Source organism: Amblyomma mixtum, chromosome 7 (assembly GCF_055824585.1).
Source record: "Amblyomma mixtum isolate Tamu chromosome 7, ASM5582458v1, whole genome shotgun sequence".
NCBI classification, from domain to species: domain Eukaryota; kingdom Metazoa; phylum Arthropoda; class Arachnida; order Ixodida; family Ixodidae; genus Amblyomma; species Amblyomma mixtum.
The window spans coordinates 46,927,892-46,952,476 of record NC_143018.1 but is presented as its reverse complement, the minus strand read 5'-3'; the positions used below and the strand labels follow the sequence as shown (position 1 = coordinate 46,952,476).

Here is a 24,585-nt window from a genome sequence, read left to right as displayed (position 1 = left end):
GGCGCCAGACGTCCCACCGCTCGCTGACCACGCTCGAGCCATTCCCTTGTGGGCGCTGTCACGCAGATAACTGAGTTTGCAAATGACAATGCGGGCACATGAACTGCCTTCCACAGCTCGCGGACCATAACAAATCGATTGCAGCCCCATAGACACCGCCTTCTCTCACTGGGGGGTGCTGCCACCTCTTAGGACTTGCAAGAAGTGTTTGAATTTTGTGCTGCCTTCTTACGGAGATAAGCAGAACTTATGTCTAGCTTTAGCGCGGGGGCACAGACTGCGGCAACACCCCTTTTGTAGTTTTGGTTTCGCCGCGTGATCGCAACGGAGTCGCGCGAAATTTGAGTTTTCTTTTTGTCAGCACTATCTTGCAGGGGCTGCCGAAGTTGATTTCTATCTTTATTGGCGCTGCTCTTAGCTTGCTTATCACCGTTGCTCGCGAGGTATTCTCGCCCTCTGTGGCAACGCGCCTACGCGGTTTCGATTCCGCCGCGGGATCGCAACGGAGTCGCGAGAAACGTGTTTTCTCTTTGTGGGCACTGCTTTGCAGAGGCGGCGAAAGTTGATTTCTATCTTTATTGGTGCTGCTCTTAGTTTGCTTATCACCGTTGCTATTCTATTCTATTGAACATTTTCCAGTTGTGAGTGATGCTGTCACCAAAGTACTGTTCCTAATTTTTTTTTACTAATAATTCTCGATTATATACATTTTGTAGATTCAAGATCCGCAATAAAGTAATTTGACCACCTGGGAAAGTTGTCTTCAAAATAATTCGACCCTCAAAGGGTTAACAAAGCTGACTCGATTCTACACAAGGTTAGAGACGTATCGCTGACGCAATTACCTCTCTCTTACCTTGTATAGAAGCGAGACAGCTTTGTTAAGATCTGTCTTGCAGGGTATGATGGTGTTATCACGTTTACCAGGCATGCTGTGAGTGCATCCGCCGCGGGTGCACCTGATTGTCTTATATTTAGAGGTGTTACTTCTGAATAAACCAGTTGTTAGTTTGCGTTGGTCCTGTCGTGTCTTCTCTCTTCATGTCTTTTTTTGCGCATAACTTTTCATGGCATTACAAGTATCAAGCCAACTAGCCCGACAACATCTCTTACAGCCATTTACGGCTGCCACTGAAAAATGCGAGGTGCACTGAAAGGCGAGAGCTGTGCTCGGTCCGCCACCTGCGCCATCTACTGGGATAGCGCCGTACATTGCGAGGGGGGGGGGGGGGGGGTTCAATGGGTGCTGCATGATGGCGCTACGACTGCACGTCAAGCACGGAGGAAATTTACCGGAAACGGAGGAAATTTGTTACTCGCTTGATTGCGACATCCGTAATTAACATGTTCGTAATTACTCATGTGAGCCTTAATACATATCTCGAAGATACGTTTTTAAGAACTGTGTATTCACTAGACGCGCCTTTAGTCAGCTTCACACGCCTAAGTGTCGCCTAGCTGGCTCCCTTGTCTAGACACACATGTGTGGGCCTCCAAGACTTTTGACGTTTGGGGGGGGTGGGGAAATGCAGGGGTATTGTGAGCTTGTATTACACAACCTGGTGCTTTGCGGCATAAGAATATTCTCCTCTTTGGCAGTATTTCCATGCAATAAAGAAAAAAAAAAGTTGTGGAGTGGCAGCATCCCCTGTCTTCCTCCCACCTAGACCCCAATTTTCTGTTATGACTAACAGTTCGAGCGGACAGTTTTACTGACAGCTCTCTGTCTAGAGCTTCGATCATTTCACGCAACTCATGAGCCAGGAAAGGCTGCCGCCTTCAAAAAGGACTTTAGGGTTGCGGCCCGAGGAACGATTACAATGCGCAGTGGTCGAGTGGTAACGTTGAACAACCTTTATTTGAAGAGGACAGCGGTATTTATAATTTTAGTCCCGTGACATTTCTTATCCGTTTACAAAGTACATATAAACAGCGACAAGACAATCTACTGAACTGGAACCGAAACCAAATTTCCAACACAGGATATACCTCTCGCTTGGAGAAGACGAAATTATTCATTACACTGAAACAGCAGTGTATCGATCGCTTCATGCAGAGACGCGACACATCAGTAGCTAGGCCAGAAAAGACGCCCGGTCCTTTATTGCGCATAGATTTATAGCTGCGGCTGCAGCGAGGGAAAGGGAAAGGAAGAAGGGGCGTTGACATGTTATCAGGCCGCTTGCTTGATAGCCACATCTGATACATCTTCTTTCCTCTGTGAAAAGATCAGTTTTGACAAAGCTCTAAGAAATTTGCCGAAACTTGTGATCATAAGTCAGCCGTTTAGGTTCCATGCGTGGCCGGGTTGTCCTGCGTGGAATGGCTGGCATGGTTGATCCAGTAGCTGCACCTGATGCTGTGAGCTGCGTGCTTGTGGCAAGTCCATCACGTGGCAAGTCCATGCTTGATCCACCAGCTGCACCTGATGCTGTGAGCCGAGTGCTTGTGGCAAGTCCATCACGTGGCTCACCCTGTTCATCGGCGGTACCATGACTTGAAGTTCTTGTAGCCTCGGAGCGGATGTCCACGTCGTCGTCGCTGTCATCGATGACGTTGTAGTGCTCTTGGGTTCGCAGCAGATGTTGCCTATTACGCCTTAGAAGACGGTCGTTGTCCATTCTCACGATGTGGGATCGTGGAGCCACCTTCTGGAGAACCATCGCTTTGCGCGACCATTGGCGGTCGTCACGAACCCGCACCGTGTCTCCTTGCTGCAGTGGAGGCAGTAGTTTGCCCTTGGACGACTGGCGGTGCTTGACTACCGGGCGCTCCTGTTCGACGCTGCATTCAGGCAGAGTAGTGCGCAGCCGACGACCCTGCAACAATTCTCCCGGTGATTGTCCGTCCTCTAATGGGGACGCGCGATATGATAAAAGACCCATCCAGAAGTCGTCACGAGACTCTGCAGTTTTCAATGCGCTTGACTATTTGTACTCCTTTCTCGGCCAAACCATTCGACCGCGGAAATTCAGGGCTCGAAGTAATATGGACAAAGTCATAGCGCCGTGCAAACTCCGCGAACTCTTGGGAAGCAAACTGAGGTCCGTTGTCGGTACACACTTGGGCAGGAATTCCGTACCGCGCAAAAATAGACGCAACCTTTGTAATGACTTCGCGCGCAGTGGTGACGGCGAGTTTCTCAACGTCTGGAAAGTTTGAATGCGCATCAAACACCACTACGTACATGGCACCAGCGAAATGAAAAAGGTCGATTCCCACCCGGTGCCATGGCACCTTGGGTGTTGGCCACAAAATAAAAGGCTCAGAAGCTTGCTTGTAGGCGTACTTTTGGCATGCGCTGCATTTGCGAATGAGCGTTTCAATGGCACTGCCCATTCCTGGCCAGAAGATCAGGCCCCGAGCTCTGGCTTTACTTTTATTCAGCCCAAGATGTCCCGCGTGCAACTTCTGCAGCATCTCCACTCTCATTGTCTTCGGTACGACAATTTTGCATCCTTTCAGCAGTATTCCATCAATTTCCGATAGTTCTGCTGCAAATGGCTTTAACTCTCCTTCAATCTTAGTTCCTTGTGCCACCTGCTCCAAGACGTTGCTCAAGTATGGATCCGCTAAAGTCTCACTTTGCAGGCGCCGTTTTGTTGGTGTGCTTAGTATGCTTGAGAGGACCTGTACAGCATGAACGTCGACGTCTTCGGTTGACTCCAGGACGGCACGGACGGCAGGAGCACGGGACAGCATGTCCGCTAACAGCAGGTCCTTGCCCGGAACAAACTGGAGTTCGTAGTCATAACGAAGAAGACGAATAAAGAAACGCTGCAGCCTTGGTGGCATATCTCCGATTGCCTTTTTCGCGATTGCCAGCAAAGGTCTGTGATCCGTTTCAATGACAATCTTGCGGCCATATACCAGCTGGTGAAACTTTTCACATGCGAAAACAATGCCCAGGGTTTCTTTCTCGATTTGCGAGTACCGTGTTTCGCTATCGGTGAGCGCTCGCGAAGCGTACATGACTGGGCGCCACTCACTGCCATGCTTCTGCAACAATGCTGCGCCTAACCCTAGCCCAGATGCGTCAGCCGAAATTTTGGTTTCTTTCTTCGCGTCGAAGAAGGCCAGCACAGGAGGCGTTGTTAATGCTTCGCAGACCTCTTTCCACTCACGCTCATGAGCCGAACTCCAGTCAAAAACGACATTCTCCTTCACCAAGCTGCGAAGTAGGGACGTTTTATCGCTCAGTCGAGGCACGTACTTGCGGAAATAGTTAACGACTCCAAGCATTCTGCGTACTGCACTTTTGTCATTCGGGTGTGGCATAGCTTGAATGCTTGAAATTAGATCAGAACTCGGCAGTATGCCATGTTCACTGATGACGTCTCCAAGAAATGTTATTTCCTTCACACCGAAGGCACACTTCTCACGGTTGAACGTAAGACCAGCTTCCTCTGCCCTTCTCAGTGCTGCTCGCAAGCGCTCATCATGCTGCTCTTTGCTGTTGCCACAGATTAGCACGTCGTCAACATATACATGAACCCCTGGCAGGCCGTCGAAGATCTCTGCGAGCGTCTTCTGGAAGACCTCACTAGCAGACGAAATACCGAAAGGGATCCGAAGGAATCTGTAGCGGCCGAACGGAGTCGCAAACGTGCATATTCGCGACGTGGCCTCATCTAACGGTATTTGGTGGAAGCTGGAGTTTGCGTCAAGGCGGGAAAACAGTCGCGCCCCTGATAATTCGCACTCAATGTCTTCACGTCCGGGCATAGGGTAGTGCTCACGCATGATGTGCTTGTTAATTTCTCTTGGGTCCATGCACACCCGGAGGCTTCCATTCTTTTTGCGAACTATGACCAAGGGACTCACCCATTCGGTGGGCTCGTCTACCCTGTTGATGATGGACGCCTTCTCCATGCGGTTGAGCTCTTCATGTAGTGGTTCCCTTAGGGAGAAGGGTACCCTCCTAGCTGGTTGTACGACTGGAACCGCACCGGGCCGCAGGACCATCTTGTAGTGTCGTTTGACGCAGCCGGTTCCACTGAAAAGGTGCGGGGCCGTTTGCTCTGGTGTTTCATGCCCATCCTGCATGTTAACGGCATCGACAACTGATGGAATGAGGCCAAATTGCAGGCATGTGTTAAAGCCAAGGATTGCTTGTCGGCCTTTTTCACGATAAAAAAAATTCGTCTCGTGCTTCGCTTTGTTCAGGAGCAGTGATGCTGTGGCGACACCCACGTGCTTGATAACGCTGCCATTGTAGGCAGTAAGAACCGCTGTACTCTTGCGCAGGGGCGTTGTACTGCAGATGCGTCGAAAGATGCTGAGGGGAAGAAGGTTTGCCTGGGAGCCCGTGTCAACTTTGAAACTGATGACGCATCCGGCAATCTGGCCGTGCATTGTCCAATCTAGCCCTGCTTGCCTGTTGACACTACATATGCTGACGTCCAAAACTTGGAAGTTTTCATCGCTTTCCACCTCTTCCTGTACTTGGTTGACTTGGCGACTTCTGCAGCACAACGAGAAATGATTCATTCTTTTGCAAGTGTAGCAGCGCTTCCCGTAAGCTGGACACTGTCGCGGCGCGTGCGCCTGGTTGCCCTGCTTGCATCGAATCCGCCTTTCTTTACCAGACTGGTTTCTTACGGCGTAGTCAACGTGGACGTCGCCTTTGGACCAGGTAGCATTTTGCTGCGCGGCAGTCTCCGCTGCCTTACACATCTCTTCTGCTTTCTGCAATGTGAGACTCTTATCTCGTAGCATTTTTTCTCTGAGCGGGGTACTATTAGTGCCGAAAACAATCTGGTCTCGTACCATGGATTCTTCAAGGCCACCAAAATTGCAGAGCTTAGCTTGCGTTCTGAGGTCTCGTGCAAAGGGCTCAAATGGCTCGGACTCACCTTGTACCCGCATACGAAATACATGCCTCTCGTAGACTTCGTTTTCTTTTCCGTCGAAGTAACTGTCAAATTTCTTGAGCAGCGTGTCGTAATCATCTTTGCACTCATCTTTCGCGTAGCTGAAGTTGTTGTAGATGTCCAGTGCCTCGTCGCCGGCAGCGCTTAGAAGGATCGCTGCTTTGACTGCTGCTGACTTTGGGGTGGCGGTCGACGTCGCTGTCAGGAACAGTTGCAGCTTCTGCTTGAATATTAGCCAGTTTCTTCTGACATTCCCAGTCAACTGCAGTGGTCCTGGCGGTTTCACGATGTCCATTGCTTCGGCTGCTTGAATAATCTAGCTGGGCACACCGGGCCACTTCTGACACCATGTATCGATCGCTTCATGCAGAGACGCGACACATCAGTAGCTAGGCCAGAAAAGACGCCCGGTCCTTTATTGCGCATAGATTTATAGCTGCGGCTGCAGCGAGGGAAAGGGAAAGGAAGAAGGGGCGTTGACATGTTATCAGGCCGCTTGCTTGATAGCCACATCTGATACAAGCAGTACATGAACAAATAACATGCAGATACACGACGGAAACTGAGAACTGCACACACTTCTCCATGTGGCAATTAATCGGACACAAATGCCAAATAAAGTGCAATGTATAGAGAATGCCATGCAAATTTCATCCCTTGCCACTGCCTCGCTTGTAGTAACCTAACTTAATGGCATTCGAGTTTTCCGGTCGATTTGGCGCATTTAGACCTCTTCTGAATGACAATTTACAAATATCCCTAAAGAGAAAAGTATACAACACTTGTATCTTAACGGTACTCCCCTATGGCGTAGAAACATGGAGGTTAACGAAAAAGGTTCAGCTTAAGTTAAGGATCACGCAGCCAACTATGGAAAGAAAAATACCTGTAACGTTGAGAGACCGGAAGCGGGCAGAGTGGGTGAGGGAACAAACGGGGGTTACTGACATCCTAGTCGAAATCAATAGGAAGAAATGGACTTGGGCAGGGTATGTAATGCGAAGTCAACATAACCACCGGTCCTAAAGGGTAACGGAGTGGCTTGCAAGATAAGGCAAGCGTAGCAGGGGACGGCAGAAATGCATGTGGGCGGATGAGATTAAGAAGTGTGTGGGGACACGGTGGGCGCCGCTAGCAAAGGACCGGGTTATTAATAGGAGAGACATGGGAGAGGCTTTCGCTCTGCAGTGGGCGTATCCAGGCTGCTACTGCTACTGCCTGGCTGCTGCTGATGACGATGATGATGATGATGCTCTTCTTCATCACGTGCTCGTGCTCAACATCAGCACGTCTCGCGCTCGTGAGCTCGCGTACTGCATCACCAGCGCAAGCATCGCATCGATCTTCTCGCTTGATTTATGCTAAAACGCCTACCAAGGATTGAAATATTAGCTACCGATCAAGCAACGTACACCAGTCATGACTACGAAGGCACCCCGGAAGGCCTCGAGCAAGCGGAAGAAGTCCAAAGACTCGAAGATGGCCGATCTGAAGCAAGTACAGAGCGACTCTCGGCTCCTTAGCGGCATAATAGACCGACACGTCGGCCAGCGGGACCAGGGCAACACCGTATGTGACCAAGGAGACTTCCAGAGACTCATATGCTGTTTTACGGTAGTGGCGTTGATCGTCCTGCAGTGCCACAGCCACGCCTTAGCTCTGGTAGCACGCCCCTTGGACCACTGGCGCTGACCGCCATTCACGTTTAACAGTCTCTCGGCGTGATAATGGGAGAACTCCGGCATTCCGCTGGACGAAGGAGGACGCCCCAGTGAGTGCTTCGCCTACGCGCAGCCCGGCCTGCGGCCCAACGACACCGAGACCTACGAGTGCGACGCCTGGAAATGAAACTTTTAGAAAAGTGTTGATCTTGACATATTTCCCCCCCCCCCCCCCCCAACCATATTGTTCTTGCTTGAACATCACGACGTTCTGACTATGAATGTGTTTGTTTGGGTCCCAGCCCCATGGCAGTGTATCGACATTAAAAAAGTCGCCTGACAGAAAGCCCGCACAAAAAGTTTAGGCAGTATTTTACGCTTTATTTTGTTCTGGTGTCTTTTCGTCATATGTATCCGCTTTCCGGCGAGGTTGGCCGTGGCGGAAGACACCAAATACAGAGGCGTGAAAGGAAGGGAAACGGAACGAAACGCTACAATACTCCACCCCTGGCGACGATTTTCATATAACGCAAATGCGTTAAAATTTTTTACAAGCTACAGGGTATTCGGTAGATGCACCTCTAGGAGAACTGGAGGTGTTGCTACTAACGTACAAAATATGAATATTCGCAAATATATGAACATAAATCTCTGCGCATTAGAAGAGACGCTATGAAGAGGCGCTATGAAGGAACTCCTATGGAAGCCCATCTACTCTGCCTCGAGATAAATTGCTCAATGCATACGTGTGGACTCATGCTAGAGAAGGAAATAAGGGGCCGTCAAAGGGACAAAGGCGATCAAATCGGAATAAGGGCCGATAAAATTAGGAAGCACAGAAACATGGTTGGCGGTCAGTTTTTTTTAAAACAGCGATCTCGTGTTTGAGTGGCCCAAATCTTTGCGTTACTTGAAGATTATTAACTACTTTTTTATGGCAATCACTCATTTTTTATTGGCTACGATGTTTGACTATTAAAATGTCCTCGAAGCGACAGAAATTGCATTTCTGTCTGCTTTTTTAACGTGCACGATTTGACAGGTTGCCTTCATGACCGCACAGGCAGTATTTCAACGGAGACGAAAAGCAAACGCCCTGTTAATTACGCCGTATGCCTTCGAAGACCCGAAGTGTCCGAAACCAATATTCTCTTCATCATTTGCGTTTCTAGACGCGTATAGGTATGTTTTTCGGAGCTGAGGGAAAACAATATTGTCAATAAAGATCTTATAACAGACGGCTGCCTGTCGAGCAATCGAAGGAAGGTCGTTCTTCAGCGGTTCGTATGAGAGAGAAAAAATAAACACACGCGAATAAGAACAAACTGTCGAAGTTAGTCGAGTAATGGTACTAGATTACAATATTACAATATACTACCTTACATTAACGACACGAATGATGGAAAAGAATGGCGCAAAAACAACAAAATGGCTGAGGCTTAGCTAAGGTTAAGCCTAGTCAGATGCGAAGCATATTGATGACTAGGCTTGGTAATACATGGCTTTCCTTGGTTGACGTTCATCCCGCTCTTCATCGGTCTTTGTGGCACGCTGAAGCTTTCGCTTCTCGTTCAAATCAGCCCTGCTTATAGACCTTTTTCAGGTGCGCGCGGCCATCTTTCGGCAGCAGCGCCGTCTTGCGTCTGGCCGATTTCTCCGTCATGTTGGCTTGGGTGGCCGGCGCTGCAATACAGGCAGCGAGTACTCGCCGCGCTGTTCAGCCTTATCCGAGTGTTGATTTTTGCATGATTTTGACGTGCAAAGTGTTGCACTGTATGCACTGAGCAACTGTGAACAAAATGGCCCGTGCTTCGGAGAGCGGCGACGCGGATGTTTCCCTGCAAGTTGTGCCGAAAATCGACATTGGAGGTGCGCTTCTACGCAAGTGTGCGCAATTCGTTTAACGGCTTTCTGGTATCTATAATGGACACATTTATTAACGCGAGCACGAAACTTGCTGAGCGCTTGTATGTTGTAGTTATAATTATAAAAGAAAAACCGCTCCGTTCCGAGCTAACAGCAGTGTTACTGCCAAGCGCTCAAGCGGTCTGCTCTGCGTTGCGCCGGTGACACGAACAGATTGAAACTGCGCTCGACCGCGTCTTTTACTACATTTTCCCTCTGCACTGTCGTAAAAAAACGGTACTTTCTGTAGTGCTACATGGTGAAGGCACCGCTGGAGTGCATAAGCGCACAGAATTCAGTTGCGGCTTTTGACTTTGCATATATTTCTTCATGATGAAGTTTAGCGCCAAAAACGAGGACAAAGTAGGAGTGAAGACACAACACGAGCGCTTTTTCGCAACTAAAACTTTAATGGAAGAACACATAACATATATACCCATCTCGTGAAGTAAATCAAAAAGAAGAAACATACATGATATGGTCAAGATAAACCTTAGAGGGCGATACATCTGAAGAGTGCTGAGGGTGCAAAAGGTACATAAAGGGTGCAAAAACAGGAAACTTCATGGTCACAATCACAATCACGAAGGCGAAACCATACAGAAGTCAGGTGTATGTATTGGTTCATGTGTGGCGCCCGTACTCTCAGACATCTTCCTCAGTAGCGTGGACAGATGTCTTGAAAGCCGTGTGAACGACATGTGTTCTCATGTGTTTAGGTACGTGGATGATTATCTGGTATTTGTGGACAGTGCACGCTTCACCGACAAGGTTGTGAATATTTTAAAGGTCTTCCGGGAGTGTGGACATGGTCTCGTTTTCACATTCGAATTACCAGCCGGAGATAAATTGCAGTTTCTTGATGTGCTGCTATCTTTCAACCAGACTCATGTTTGCTGGCGCTATCATCCGCGATCAGTAAAACCCCTACTGCATTGCGCCTCAGGCCACTCGAAAGTTGTAAAAAATGGCATTGTACTCTCATGCCTACGTTCAGTCCTGGTAAAGTCCTGCACGCACGGCATGGCTAAAAGTTTTCATGAACAAGTAAATAGAATTAAGACATCAGGCTATCCGGACAGCGCAATTGGTTTTGCATGCGAAAAACTTATCCGCTGGGTAAAAGGTATTGCCCCAAAGAAGGAAAAGGACGAGAAGATAAAGAAGAAAAAAGTGGTGATACCATATAAGCATCAACTTTCGCACAACCTTGCCAACGTGGCCAGGCGCTATGGCGTACAGGTAATCTTCTCGGCCCCAAACAAGCTCAAGAAAGTGTGCGGCCTAGTAAGCAGAACAATAGGGAACCGGAGAGGACAAAATAAAATTAAGAAGACATGCCACCCTTCGGGATTCATCCCGTGCAAAACGGGTGTGGTATATGAACTCCCTGTTTCCTGTGGCAAGACCTACATAGGTCAGACAGGGCGTTGTGTAAACGTGCGGCTAAAAGAACACGAGAAATCGCTCTCTGGGTCGAAGTCCTCGCATTTGGTTGACCATTGCCAAGAATGTAAGGAGTGCAAGCCGGATTGTGTGGCGGAATGTGGCCCAGTGTGCAAGAAAAAATGCAATCCACTTTATGCGCAGGCTGAAATTCTGTCACATCATAGAGAACGCCTCCAGCGCGAAATTACCGAGGCTTTTTATATTTCGCGACAGGGAAATTCATGCATAAGCGCACCGTCCATTTCTTTAACCGAAAAAGAGCTGGCATACCTGGATCACACGTGGAATTAATATCTTTTTCTTTTCCCCTTTTTTGGTTTTTTTGGTATTTTGGTTTCGCCTTCGTGATTGTGATTGTGACCATGAAGTTTCCTGTTTTTGCACCCTTTATGTACCTTTTGCACCCTCAGCACTCTTCAGATGTATCGCCCTCTAAGGTTTATCTTGACCATATCATGTATGTTTCTTCTTTTTGATTTACTTCACGAGATGGGTATATATGTTATGTGTTCTTCCATTAAAGTTTTAGTTGCGAAAAAGCGCTCGTGTTGTGTCTTCACTCCTACTTTGTCCTCGTTTTTGGCGCTAAACTTCATCATGAATAAGATTCAACTCGCCTAACTTTCCACCTTACTACTATATATTTCTTGATTACTTCGTACTAACGGTAAAATAACTGGTGAAGCGTGCAAATGGAGGGTGGTCCACTCTTACAGGGTGAAAATGCGGGTGTGTGGCAGCGCTCTTCGGAGCGCCAGTGCATCCGTCGGCGCCGCGCGTCGAAGCAAAGTGTCGCAGGAACAGAGGAAACTGGATTTGGAGCTTCGCGTCGTCGGACATTTCGCTAAACTCGGAAAAAGATGTAGTAGAGAGGCATCTGGCCTTCGAACGCGATGTAATTTATACACTCGAAACTGGTGCACCTGCTGTGACAGTTCCTGAGGGGCGTATCTGCTTGGTCCGTCACAGGTGCGGCCGCTGATTAATGCCGAAAGAGCGAGAAAGCGCGTGCGTGTGGTCGGGTGGGCACTTCGTGCCTGCTGATTGCACGTCCCTAATAGGCACATTTTTTTAAAACAATCGGCACTTTGCATTATGGCGTCAGTTGAAAATAGTATTTGATCGAAGCATGAGGTGTCACAATCCAAGGTGGACACGTCAAAGCTGCGACACGTCAAAGCCTTCAGTTTTTTAAAGGGCAACTCCGGCGATTTTTCAGCCATTTTAAGTTAATGGCTGTTTTGTGTTCCTAAGAACCTCCTGTAATGTGTACGATACAAGGTTTTCAAAAGCAACCGTAAAATAATTTTTAAACAGCAAAAAACGCAAAACTCGAAACCGAAACCGCAAAACCGAAACCGGGGAGGTGCCTTCGTGCGGTATTGACTGTGACGTCACGAGCGGGTTCGCCGCGCTGTGAGGTCCCCGAAGATATCGCAACTACCCTGAGCCGCGCTGTCGACATGACTGAAAGCGCGGAGGACAGGTTTTCCGAGACCAGCAAGTCTTTAGAAGACGACTCATTCGACGATTTTGGACTGGACGAGTCGCCTTTCAGGTATGATCCACCGCCGCGCGAGCCAGCCGAGTCACACCACAGGCCGCGTCACCTGCAGCACGGACACGGTCTGAACTCGGAGAAGTGATTACTTGAGTCATTTCTCATGCATGCATTTGTGACAGAGTCGTCAGAACTAAAGTTAATGAGATGCTCCCGCCGACAGCTGTTTGTGTGGCCAGTGCCGGCCGACCCAGCCTGATGAAAGAGTCTGCTGCCGGAACATTGCCGCGGTGCACAACGTCCTTACAGGGGCATGCATCACCAACAGTCCTCTCTGCGAAGCTTTATCTCGACGGCGAGCTTTTGGAAGTGAGTTCACGCCAGCTACAGTTCTACAATCCAACATACCGCTTCTTGACGGCCGCGCTTCGTTCAGCTGGCCGCTGCGATAGACGGTTGTACTAGAATAACGTTGGCACAGAATATGCCTTCAAGCGCCAGTTGAACGAAGCCTTAGCGAGTCCAAAGCTTTCATAGCAATCTGGCGCGAAATGTTCCGAGCACAAGCGGGAATGCTGCCTCGGAGACCAGTTTACACGGCTGACAGCTCTCACCAACTTGTCGCGAAGGTTCTTATCGCTAGGAAACCTACGCTAGATCACGGCCGTTGTCACAGATCAAGAATTTGTGCACCCCACAGCACAACAGAAGTTGCTGTGACCCATCACTCTGGCGTACACATCACATCAGGCACGTTGAGATGGCGCGAAATTGCACAGGTGGTCGAAATAATTCCGGAGAGCTTCACTACGGACCTCTTTCTTCCTTTCTTCTTTCACTCCTCCCTTACGTCGCGGTTCGGGTGTCCATTACTGCGTCATTAACTTTCCTCAAAACCAATTTTCAGTTTTCCCCTGCACTGCCAGCGCCAGCGCGCGCCCAACCAGCTTGACACGCCGCCCCGCCAGTGACGTCACAGAACAGGGTGGCCTGTAGAAGTTGCTCGGTCAGTGGGTGCCGCTCGCGTCAAGGAGCGCTTTTCTTCAAAATTCGCTCGCGGAAAAACTACGCCGGTTTCAGGTGCGAAATTTTACATGAGTCATCAGACTATCATAAAGAATACAGACTTACAATTTCATTTCAATCGATGCACATCGAAAAATCGCCGGAGTTGCCCTTTAAGTCCTGCTGGTTTATCGGAATTTACAGCAAGCAAACTGCTGTGGTATTTGTGCAATGCATCACGGCTTTCAAGTACTGTCAAACAGCTTGTTTACAGCGCCGTTGTCGTTAATAATCAGTCGCCAGAGTCGGCAGTTATAACAGAAATGCTTCACGTAACCCGCAGTGCTGCTGCATCATTTACCCAAATTATTACTTATGTTTTGATTTTGCCAGGGTCACAGACGATACCTATCTTAGCGACATCAGCAGTAGGTGCTTGCGTGTAAGGTATGTGTAGCTGAAACAGCCCGCAACCGCACTGCCGCTGTGGCTCTCTGTGTTCTTCACACTGCTCCGCTTCAAGCCGCCTTCGCTTCTTGTAGTTGTTTGAATAGCAGACGACTGCGCAGTGGTTTCCAGAAGACCTCGTTTCAGCTTTAATCGCACATACACCCAAATTGGACTACTACAGCTAAGCAACCGCATACAGTAAACACGGAGAACCGCCGAGAACTCAGGGGACGCACGGACACCGCGCCTTTCCGAGCCAGCCAGAGAGGAGGAAAGCAACAGGGCGGTGTTCGGCTGCTGGGAGCGAGGCTAAAACTGAAAAAGGTCTATAGGCGGCATCCCAACACCTGGCCGCCTCGTAAGTGCCCGGAGAGCGAGGCAAGCTCAGCTTTATACCGCTGCTGTAGCGTCACGTGGTCAGCTGCAGCGCCTCTGATGTGGAGCCTCCACCGCCGCGGCCGACCGCGCGAGCCGGCAGCCCATCTCTCCTCTGCTGTGACGTCATGTTGTCACGTGGTCAGCCGCCGCGCCTCTGATGTGGAGCCTCCACCGCCGCGGCCGACCGCGCGAGCCGGCAGCCCATCTCTCCTCTGCTGTGACGTCATGTTGTCACGTGGTGTCACGTGGTCACGCTCAAGGTCAATGGTAGCTCCACCGCCGCGCTCGACGGGCTGTAGTGTAGCTCTAGTAATATGCTTCGCATAAAAAAAAAACGTCAACAATGTCATTGATGCAATACAGGCACAAAAGTTGTAAAATAAGCCATGCCGCCGCCTTTCGCAATGACAAATTCATGGCAGAAAAGTGATCATACCACGTGTGCTGGGCGTTTAAAGCATTATACAAGAAACGGAGGCGAATTAAACAAAAGAATGCAGTAAATCGGTTTCTAGAAATGAGCTGCTCTTCTAGCTCTTTTTTTTTACATAACGAAACATGAACTCCACAGAAATGACCTCAGCACATGCTTTTGTACTTTCGGTGTGCCTTGCTGCGCATGGTGAACGATGCGCCTTTCGGGAGGGAAGCAGTGTCTGAGCTCCCCCGACTTCCTGCTTTCCTCTCGGTGCGAATCGACTGGAATCGCTCGTGGGCTGCGTCGCGAACGCTTCGCCTGGCTCTGCTTCTCGTTACATCTGTGGTCGCGGTCCTCCGATTTCGCGAGTGTGTCAGCAACCCGTGACAATATACTTTATCCTCTTTCTTCGCGATGTCGCCTGGGATGATTGGACAGAGTGGTTCTTTTTCAAAAACGTCACCATGGCCATTAAGCACCCAAGGAGTGGGGAAATAGACATCAAGCTGCTGTCGCCATGGAGGACACCAAGATCGTAAATGAAGCTTGCCACGGGGTTTGAGGAGTGTTAATCCCACGAAGACGTGGAACTTCAATAACTTCGAACTGTAGTGTGTCGTCCGGAATGAACATCGCTCCTTCGACATATAACTGTAAGAACAGAACGCTTGTAAGTCTCGCCTTTCGGTCTTAACTCCCTTTTTGTTTTTCAATCGCACACGTACGTACTTCCGCGAGGAACACGTTATTAGCCTCCGAAAGATATATGTGGCGTTTAATGTTGTTAAAAGTAACTAGAATAGCATGCGCACAAGGCAATCGATATTTTATTTCGTTGTCTGCTGCTGCACACAGCAAGCTGAATAAATGATTTAGACAATGCTTGTTGGAAAATATTACTGACATTTGTAGCATATCTTGCTGCCTATGGCAATTCAAAAAGAAACTGCGGAAAAGACAATCATGTACTCGCACGCATAAGTCAGTCGATATCTACCATGCACCAACGCATGAAAACGAGATGAAGAGAGAACTGGCTATAGCCGCCTGCAAAGTGCCAAGGTTGCCAACCCGTGCCTCTACGGGGATGTCAAGCATTTTTGTTCAAACACTCAAGGTAATTATGCAGTGCACTATGACTGCTCAACACTCTGCTTTTCTCCTGCGGTGACGTGTTGCGCGATGTCTACAAAGTTCAGAACGTGATCTATGTTCAAGGAGGCCGCTACCGTCTCAATGACCTTTAAGTAGGGGTGTGCGAGTATTCGAAATTTTCGAATATAATTCGAATATTATATTTTTAGTATTCGTATTCGATTCGATATCCACGTATTCATGTTGTTTCGAATATTCGTAACGACGCGAATATTCGTATCTAGCCTAATATTCTATTGCGAGTACTGGCGTTCATTGCGGTCCGCAAGTCTTATCGACAGAGGCATAACAACATGGCGGCGCCCGTAGCAATGCGTAACGTTGGGCCATGCAGTAGCTGACTGCGCTGGTGAGCTTCTTTGTGGTTATACCTGCGAGCTGGTATAGTCAGAGCTGTGCACGAAATACCTCGCAATACGTGCCAGTTCAGTGCCAATTGAGAGGGCATTTTCTGTGGCTGGAGAAGTCCTTTCAGCTAGAAGGGAACTACTTCTGCCTGACCATGTGGAGCAGCCGGTTTTCCTTCACTACAACCTTTTATCTTCATCCCAGCAACGTGCTCCTGTGCTCATGGCAAGCTAGCCTTGATCAATGCTGTGTACTAGCCATCTTCTCTCTAATATTTCCACTCTTGTAATAACAATGTTCGAGACTTTGATACTTTTTGCGCAGCCACACACACATTTTGTGCTCATTTCAACACTGATAGTTGAACTGTGATGTTCTTAGGTGCTCAAATACATTTTTTGTAGTGGTTAAATGCGTCTGTCCTTGATTATTCGATATTCGATTCGATATTCGGAACCAAGTATTCGTATTCGATTCGTATTCGAAAAGTTTGATATTCGCACAACCCTACCTTTAAGCAGTTCCGCCTAGCAAAGCGGTGACTTTTCTGGGTAGTTGGCAGTGAGACGTGTGACTTTGCTGGCGATAAATGCTCAAAATGCAATCGATCGAGTAGGGCTGAAGCAGAGACAACCTTATTTTCTGTGAAATTTTGTTTAACTTTGTTTTCTCCAGTGTAGGAAACTGCAACAGCTGCTTTCCTTCTTGTTCAGCCAGGCACTTTTCTCCGCTCACAGCAATCCGCTGTAGACGTGTCCTCTGCACACAATATTAGGATTCGGTCGCCATGTCGCATTTTGACCTGCAGGTCCCACTTTAAAGCACGCGGCGTCGACCGCAACTTCTGTCACTCCGTATCCAACCCACGCGACAGAGCCAAAACAGAGAATGCCACGCTGGGCCTGCCGACGATGCATACTGCTTGAGCGACGGTGGCGACGCCTCGTTGATAACGACAGCTGCACACCATAATTTTAACTTTCTTTCAAATGATATTGCCGTAAGCCTTCGTGAGGTTTTTTTTTTTCATTTTTTAATGTTCAAAGTCGCAGGCACAAACCTTGCCTTTATGGCGACCACAGATTTGTGTGTCATGATCGTTGCCGCCCGCAACGGTTTCTGCGGTGCTCAAAGTTATCGCAGGTTGGGCAGACACCTTATCTTGAAGGATCGTTGTCGCGCTAAGTTCAGGCGAGAACTACGGCTGGTCTGAATTTCGCCGACCGTCGATCGCACTTGCCTCCATCGCAATAGTGACGGTGTGAGTTCGTCCAACAGCAGTTTTCGAGTTTAAAGCAAGCCCGATTGTCTGTACTCTGAGCTGCTGTCATCACCAGTACGCCATAATATGCACCGTTTAATGCTTCTGAGGGGGATTTCTCGGTACATGCCTCGGGCGCGGAGAAAAAATATTATAGCACTAACTGTAAACTAATATACTTTATTAAAGTTTAATATTTTAAAGTTTATAATACTAACAATATAAATTAATGAGCATGAGTCGCGTCTTATACCTTGATGCCCACCCTGAAATTACTGCCCAAAAAAAACATATGTCAGCTACTATGTAAAGTTTTTTCCTGCTATAAATTCTGCTTCAAAACACTTTTCGTCATTCCCACCCCTGCCGGCGCAAACGGGAGGGAGTAGGCTACATTTTCAGACACCAACGTGCATGTTTGGACACTATTACAACAGAGGAGCTGGCACACATATATCTGTAAATTTCCGTCGCCTTTTACAGCGACAGCTGTTAATGGCACTCACCCCGAATCTGTGGTGTTGCCGTAGACGTCTGAATAATCCGTAGGTAAGGAGGGAGGTGCAAGAGGAGTACGAAAGTGGAAGGATAAGGACCCGGTAGCGTACAGGGAGACGAGAACGAGCGGGTAAAACTGAACTACAAAGGGAAAACGCTAAGGGTGAGGTACCTGGAAGGTGCGGCGTCGCACGGCGAAGGTGAGAGGGAGTAGGGAGATGCAGAGATGAGGGTGAGTGTTGGCAGCTCTGCGCGGCAGGGGGTGGGGGGGCGTGGCACCGGGGCACGACGCATGACGATTCCACACTGGTGGCGTATTGCGGATAGATGAAGTGGGTGTTACTCAGCAGAGCATAACAGCTATCATTGGGTTCTTGCATTACGGAGCAGATGGTGGTTTTTGGGGTTTAACGTCCCAAAGCGACTCAGGCTATGAGAGACACCGTAGTGGAGGGCTCCAGAAATTTCGACCACCTGGGGTTTTTTAACGTGCACTGACTTCGCACAGTACACGGGCCCCTTCTGCGTTTCGCTTCCATCGAAATTCGACCGACGCGGCAGGATTGAAGCCGCGTCTTTCGGGTCAGCAGCCGAGCACTATAACCACTGAGCCACAGCGGCAGCTCATTACGCACCAGAGGCTAAACGCGTGTCAGTTTTTTAGGTTTCTAGAAATTCACGGAAAAGAATTTATAGGAGGCACAGTCCAAGATGTTTAAGATCAAAGTATTTTAGTAGAAGGACCCTACTGCTACTGGAACAGTAAAAAAAAAATATATCTTGACTTGAACTGGTATATTACTTTGCAATTGTGATTTGAAAGATATAGGCCCAAACTTAGAAAACAACTTTGGCGCAATATTTTTAGATTGATCGTATAACGTATATGCAGAATGCAATAAAAGCGATTTAGGTAATCAGGCGAGCAAGAATTGCCACAAGTGAAAGATCACTGGAGCGATGTAAACGCTTCATAAATGGTTCACAAAGACGCCTCTACCGAGAGCGCCATACCTTCCCCATTCCTCAGACTTGCTCCAGGTTCAGCAGTAGGGCATGGCCTGCAAATAGTTGAATTTAATTTTTACTTGTTCTGTCGCGCTGTTTGTCAGTCCGTTGTGATAATGTATTCTCAACATTTCAACACCTAATAAAGTAATTCAATCTGGACGTAAAGTTACTTCAAATTGCACAGCAATTATATAACTTACTTCTAATGTTCTGTGCTAGCTGGAATTGGATTGGATTGGAGTAAACTTTATTTGTGCCTGCAGTTGGACGCTCGCGCGCCCCGACGAGGGCCTACGTCGTCTACGAGGCTGCCGTTACTCGGCGCGGGTCTCCGCTCGCCGTTGCCGGCTCGCTGGATCCCTGCCTTTCGAGCGCTCCGAGGACCTGCTGGACGGCCCATAGCTGTTGGTCATGGTCGTTGCTCTTCGCGGCTGCCTCCAGCCGCGGCGGGATTGTTCTTGATCTTGCTTCCTTTGGATTTTTGATGCAGTCCCACAGGATGTGCGTGTGATCTGCCGGCTCCCTCCGGCAGACTCTACACGTATCGGTCGGGTAGGTCTCGGGGTACATGCGATGCATCAGTCTCGGGCTCGGTAGCGATCCGGTCTGGAGCTGTCTCAGTAGTACCGCCTCCGCTCGACTCAGCCTCTCAGCTCTCAGCTAGCTGGAAGATAGCACAAACTCAAGAGCGGCGTCTATTTCCAGCAGCACACGTCCGTTGTGTCTCTTGCAAAGCTGGACCACACACACTCTTGCATGGGAGTTTTCGGTTATGACGTGACAAGTTGCGGCTCCATTTGTCTAGATTATATATTTTTTTACATTTACAACCACATTAAAAACTTAGGCATCTGACGCACATGATCAAGATACCCGATTTTACTGACCTTCATCCTCATCGACACGCGGCGCCACATTCATATTACGTCCACCAGGTGGCGTGAGTGCAAAAAAATTAGGAAGTTGCGTACGCGCGCTATATTCTCCGTATTTTTTGTTTTGTACAAATTCTAGCTTTGTGTCACAAAATTATCAAAATACTCCATTCCCTGTACATGAGTGCGTTTGTGTCCGCTATGCACCCTGACCAATCCCCCGCCGTGGGTATGTGCCATTAAGCCTGAGGACATCATCATCATCATCATCATATCCATACCTAGGAAAATCTCATGCAGGAGCATCAAGCCCTGGTCTCTGCAGCCAGAGAAGAGAAACCCCACAATGGTGAGGCGTACCCGTCCTTCATTATTTCTCTGCGTGTGTGGTTCGCATAAAGTCGATATGCTGCTTTGCAGCTGTGTGCCTGTAGCACACGCCTGGCGATAAAGAACGCTTAATGTGTGGCTGTGCTCAACATTAGCTCATTGACGCAATTAAGGCGCCGTGCGGTTTGCGCCCACACGTCATGTCATTAAGTCCGTCCTTGCCTAGAAACTGCTGCAGTAGAAAGACTTCATTATTATAGCTCACCCGTCTGGCAACGATCTTTTTCGATGAAGGCCGCATTGTACTGCTCATACGTCCCCACTTTCTGGCTCATCTTGTTTAGATGAGCTACGATGGCAGATTCTCGGAAGCGATCACTCCGCTGTTGACTTATTCATTTTTTGTGGGGCCTTCTAGGAAAACATTCTCTTTGTCAAGCAAGTGATAGCGGGATCTCGGGTGAAATGCACTGCGCAGTAGTCGTACTACCCGTGGAACATCTGTTATAAAACTATTGTTGTCATGCACGAAGCTCTTGAACGCTGTTATAATGCTACATTGAAACAGCGGTCGTTGGATGTAAAGCCAGCGAAAATAGTGGCACTAAATTAGAATTTTAGTACAGCTGGTCGGACGTTTGCACAATGCAAGAGCGCTAACGCAGACTGCAAGTTTTGTGTACATTGGTGGTTATTTAGTCAAGCTTATGTTTGCGGCGCCAACAGCAGGATCGCTATTTATTTATTGAAACTACCTACAGTGCCCATGAGACGTAATAGTATGGGGATTAACACATATATCACAAACAAAGAAGATATGGGAACATGTCAGTAAGGTAACACAACATAAAAACAAGAAAAAATTCATTCACAAATACTAGTTAGCATCAACGATAACGTAACATAAGGTACATCAGGTTATCATTTATATAACCATTTGAAAATTGGGTTCATGAAAAGGCCCACTCACGCTAGTCCAAGTATGCGGCGAACGAAGGCGATTAATCAGCCGGAAAGCCATGAGGGCGTTCTCACCTGTTGACTCCCGCACCGGTGTAAACCCTGCTTCTCGCTCTTTCTTCGCCTTCCCACGAATACCGCGATATCTCACGGCAGTTATTTCTGCTTCGCAACTTCGCGAAAGAAACGAGAGTTTACGTGAACCTCGGATATCTGTGTGCTTTCGCGCCCTAAGCGATGCCCGAAAGCCTTGCGAGAGTTATTCGACGTTACTTGCTTTATTCCTTGTCTTACGGCTGCTATATGCACAGTACGATGGCTAACATTCTGGAAGAACATATGGCCTCGACTCTCCTAAGCACGTCTGTTATGGCCATGCTGCAAGACTTGCGATTGGTTGAGCTCGTCACGTCGTGGCTAGCCACCGTGTAGCGGCGGAGGCTGGGGTTTGAAGTCAGAAACACAACTTATTTACTGCCTTAGAGGCGGAAAAAATGGGCTGTGGACAGATCACACTCACCGAGCCGATTTCTGCTCCTGTCGCTGCTGTGTGTCAAAGGCGGGAAAATATGCTTCGCTCGAATATGTTTGATGATTGATAACTCAGAACTGTATCAAACAGCCTGGCTGCCTTCTGCAATACGTGCCCTGTAAATGCCTTTTAAAGCGACATAACTTTACGATCGCTTTATTTTCGTGGCTAAAAGGCGCCGATGTGTCCCATGTGTTCATAAAACAAAAACTATCGCGCCACTGAGTGGGCCGAGTATTATTTTGGCGTGTCACTGCCATGAAGGACCTTAGGGCCATGCAGTAGACTGTAAGAACGTGAACTTTGCGGTAGAATGATTGAAGTACGGGTGACCTTTAAGCGCATTAAGGACGGGAAACGTACACTGTCTAGCATGTGCCATGGTCGAATGATTGAATTACGGGTGACCTCTAAGCGCATTAAGGACTGGGAACGTACACTGTCTTGCATGTGCTATGCTCGAATGATTGTATTACGGGTGACCTTTAAGCGCATTAAGGACTGGGAACGTACACTGTCTAGCATGTGCTATGTCTTCTTGAGCACTTCTGGGTGAGTTCTGATGTTTCAAGTGTGCTTCGTGTACTCTTATCTAATGCTCCCTCGTTAAGAATTCGTCTGTTTTTCAAAACGCCGCAGCCAAAGAAAGGTCTATCATCTGCCGCCAAGCGCTTTCTGCTGGGTCGCTTGGACGGGGACGAGATCCCACTCACCGAAAGGCCTCCCTGCGGCACGTTTTGGAGCGAAGGGCTTCTTGTAGACCTGTCTTCGACCACGGACGTTTCCCACCATGCGCAAGGGGACCACGCGGAAAATAGGGCCTATAAAGAGCAGGAGTGGAAGCTCAGCCAGCCTTCGCCCAAAGTGGCTTCTTCTGCCACTGCAAACATGGAGGAGTACGGAGCGCATGCTTTCTCGAGCATGCGCGGCTTCTCTCAGACGCCGCGGCTGCACAAGTGGTGAGTGCAGCCATAGTATGAGTAAAGCCTCCGTGGAACATCGCTGTATTTTCTGAGGATGAAATACTGTGGATTAGGACGTAAGAGGGCCATGTCCAGTACCATTCACAGCTTATCAAGTTCCCCACAGAGTAACTCCTTCAATACTCCCGAAACTTAACACTATCATCATAATCATCAGCCTATGCCCACTGCAGGGCAAGGACCGCTCCATGTCTCTCCAATTAACCCCGTCTTTTGCCAGCTGAGGCCACCGTATCCCCACAAACTTCTTAACCTAACTTTCTGGCGCCCCCTGCCACTCTTGCCTACTCTTGGAATACAAAACCGTTAACCTCAATATCACGTGCCGTGCCCAAGCTTATTTCTTCCTCTTAATTTCGACTAGGATGTCATTAAACCGCGTTTGTTACCTCACGCACTCGTCCCGCTTACGGTCTCTAAGCATTACACCCATCATTTTTCTTTCCATAGCTCACTGCGTTGTCCTTAACTTAAGCTGAACCCTTTTCGCTAACCTCCACGTTTCTACCCCGTAGGTGATTACTGGTAAGATACAGCTGTTATATACTTTTCTCTTGAGGGATATTGGTAAACTGTCATTATGATCTGAGATAGTCTGCCATTTGCGCTCCACCTCATGCTTAATACCACGCCTAAAATCTAGAAAAGTGCTGTTACATTTACGGTCCCTGTTGTTCTGTGGAACCAATCAACACCATGCTGTTTTAAGAGCCGATCTGCGCTTGGGACATGCATTCACTGCAAGGCTACTGCCGGAACGGGCGGCATGTAGTGATGAACACAGGCGCCTTAGGTCAGCGCTGTAACGTACTGTATTACCGGAGAGTAATAGCAGGTTATCGCTACTTTGCAGGTCTCCGATGCCCCTCGTGCAGCTGTCCATCATCATCGTGGCGCTCGCGGTGGCCGTCGTGATCACCCTGGCGTTCACACTCCGCAACAAGGAGAAGGGCGGACCGGAAGATGGCGACGACCACCGCATCTCGGGCTTCAGGGTCGACAGCGTTTCCAGGGACTCCAGACCCACGGCAATCACTCGGGGATACCTCGTATCGGCAGGGGACGGCTTGCAGCATCGTGACCAGAACAGCGGCGACCGTCAGAAGCAAGGCGTAGGGTCATCCCCGTTCACCTTTCGAAACGGTGATGAGGGTAGGCGGTTGGCCAAAGAGAGCCCGCAAGCTGTCCCTCGCTTTTCTTCTCCGGACATTGTAGACCTGGGGAACGAAGATGGTTTTGGACCAGGACGTCCCCCGCTTCACTCTCTGGAATCTGAGTCTAAGCAGCGTGAAGCTGGGCGCCAGCATGGCTCTGGTGGAAAGCAAGAAGAGAAGGCATCTACGGTAAAGAATGGCGCACAAGGCGTTTCATCGCCCACTTCGGATGAGGAAGAGCTATTAAACGAGTTAGAAAGGAGGAGCGAAAGGCGCCTGAGCCGGATGGACAGGAAGGCGTAAATAAAGAAGGTAGACCTGCGTCTGGTGCAGAACCGTTGCATCGTCCGTTTCGGTTGACTGGTGGCGCGTCAAAGTCTCCGCTTTGGCCAATTACAGTTCGATATTAGTGTAAATTGCGTGTGTGTTGTGGATGGGTAATGAAGGAGCAAAGCCGTTTCTTTCCGGTGGCTCTCTGGAGAATTTGGGTCTCAAGTATGAACACTGTCTTACGTCCGTCACACGCGATGCCCAGTGGTTTGGGATTTTTCAAACGTTTTACGTTGTCCTAAGAAAAATAATGGTGAGTGTAAGCATAACGGTTTTTTGTTTTAAGACTCAAAAACAAGTAAAGAGAGAGAGATGCGTTCGTTTATAAAAACTGTTAACAACACGAACACCACAACTATGGCAGCAGCTGCAAATAAACCGAGTTAATACGTGGTGTACGCGGTAACTAGTGGAAATAAAATTTCTGTGCCAGCTGTGCTTCTCGCTCGCACCAAATGCAAATAATACGCTTAAGGCTATTTTTACATAGCAATTTTTCACAAAATAA

At 48.6% G+C, this 24,585-nt stretch overlaps 1 protein-coding gene across 1 annotated transcript; it reads left to right on the top strand.

Moving 5' to 3' along the window:
• The first annotated feature begins 7,292 nt into the window (after nt 1-7,292).
• LOC149335919 (uncharacterized) lies at nt 7,293-24,050 on the top strand. The gene is made up of 3 exons (XM_089554044.1): nt 7,293-7,442; nt 22,250-22,569; nt 23,447-24,050. Exons 1-3 carry the CDS (start codon nt 7,293-7,295, stop codon nt 24,048-24,050), a joined length of 1,074 nt encoding a protein of 357 aa, XP_089410170.1.
• Nucleotides 24,051-24,585: the final 535 nt, after the last annotated feature.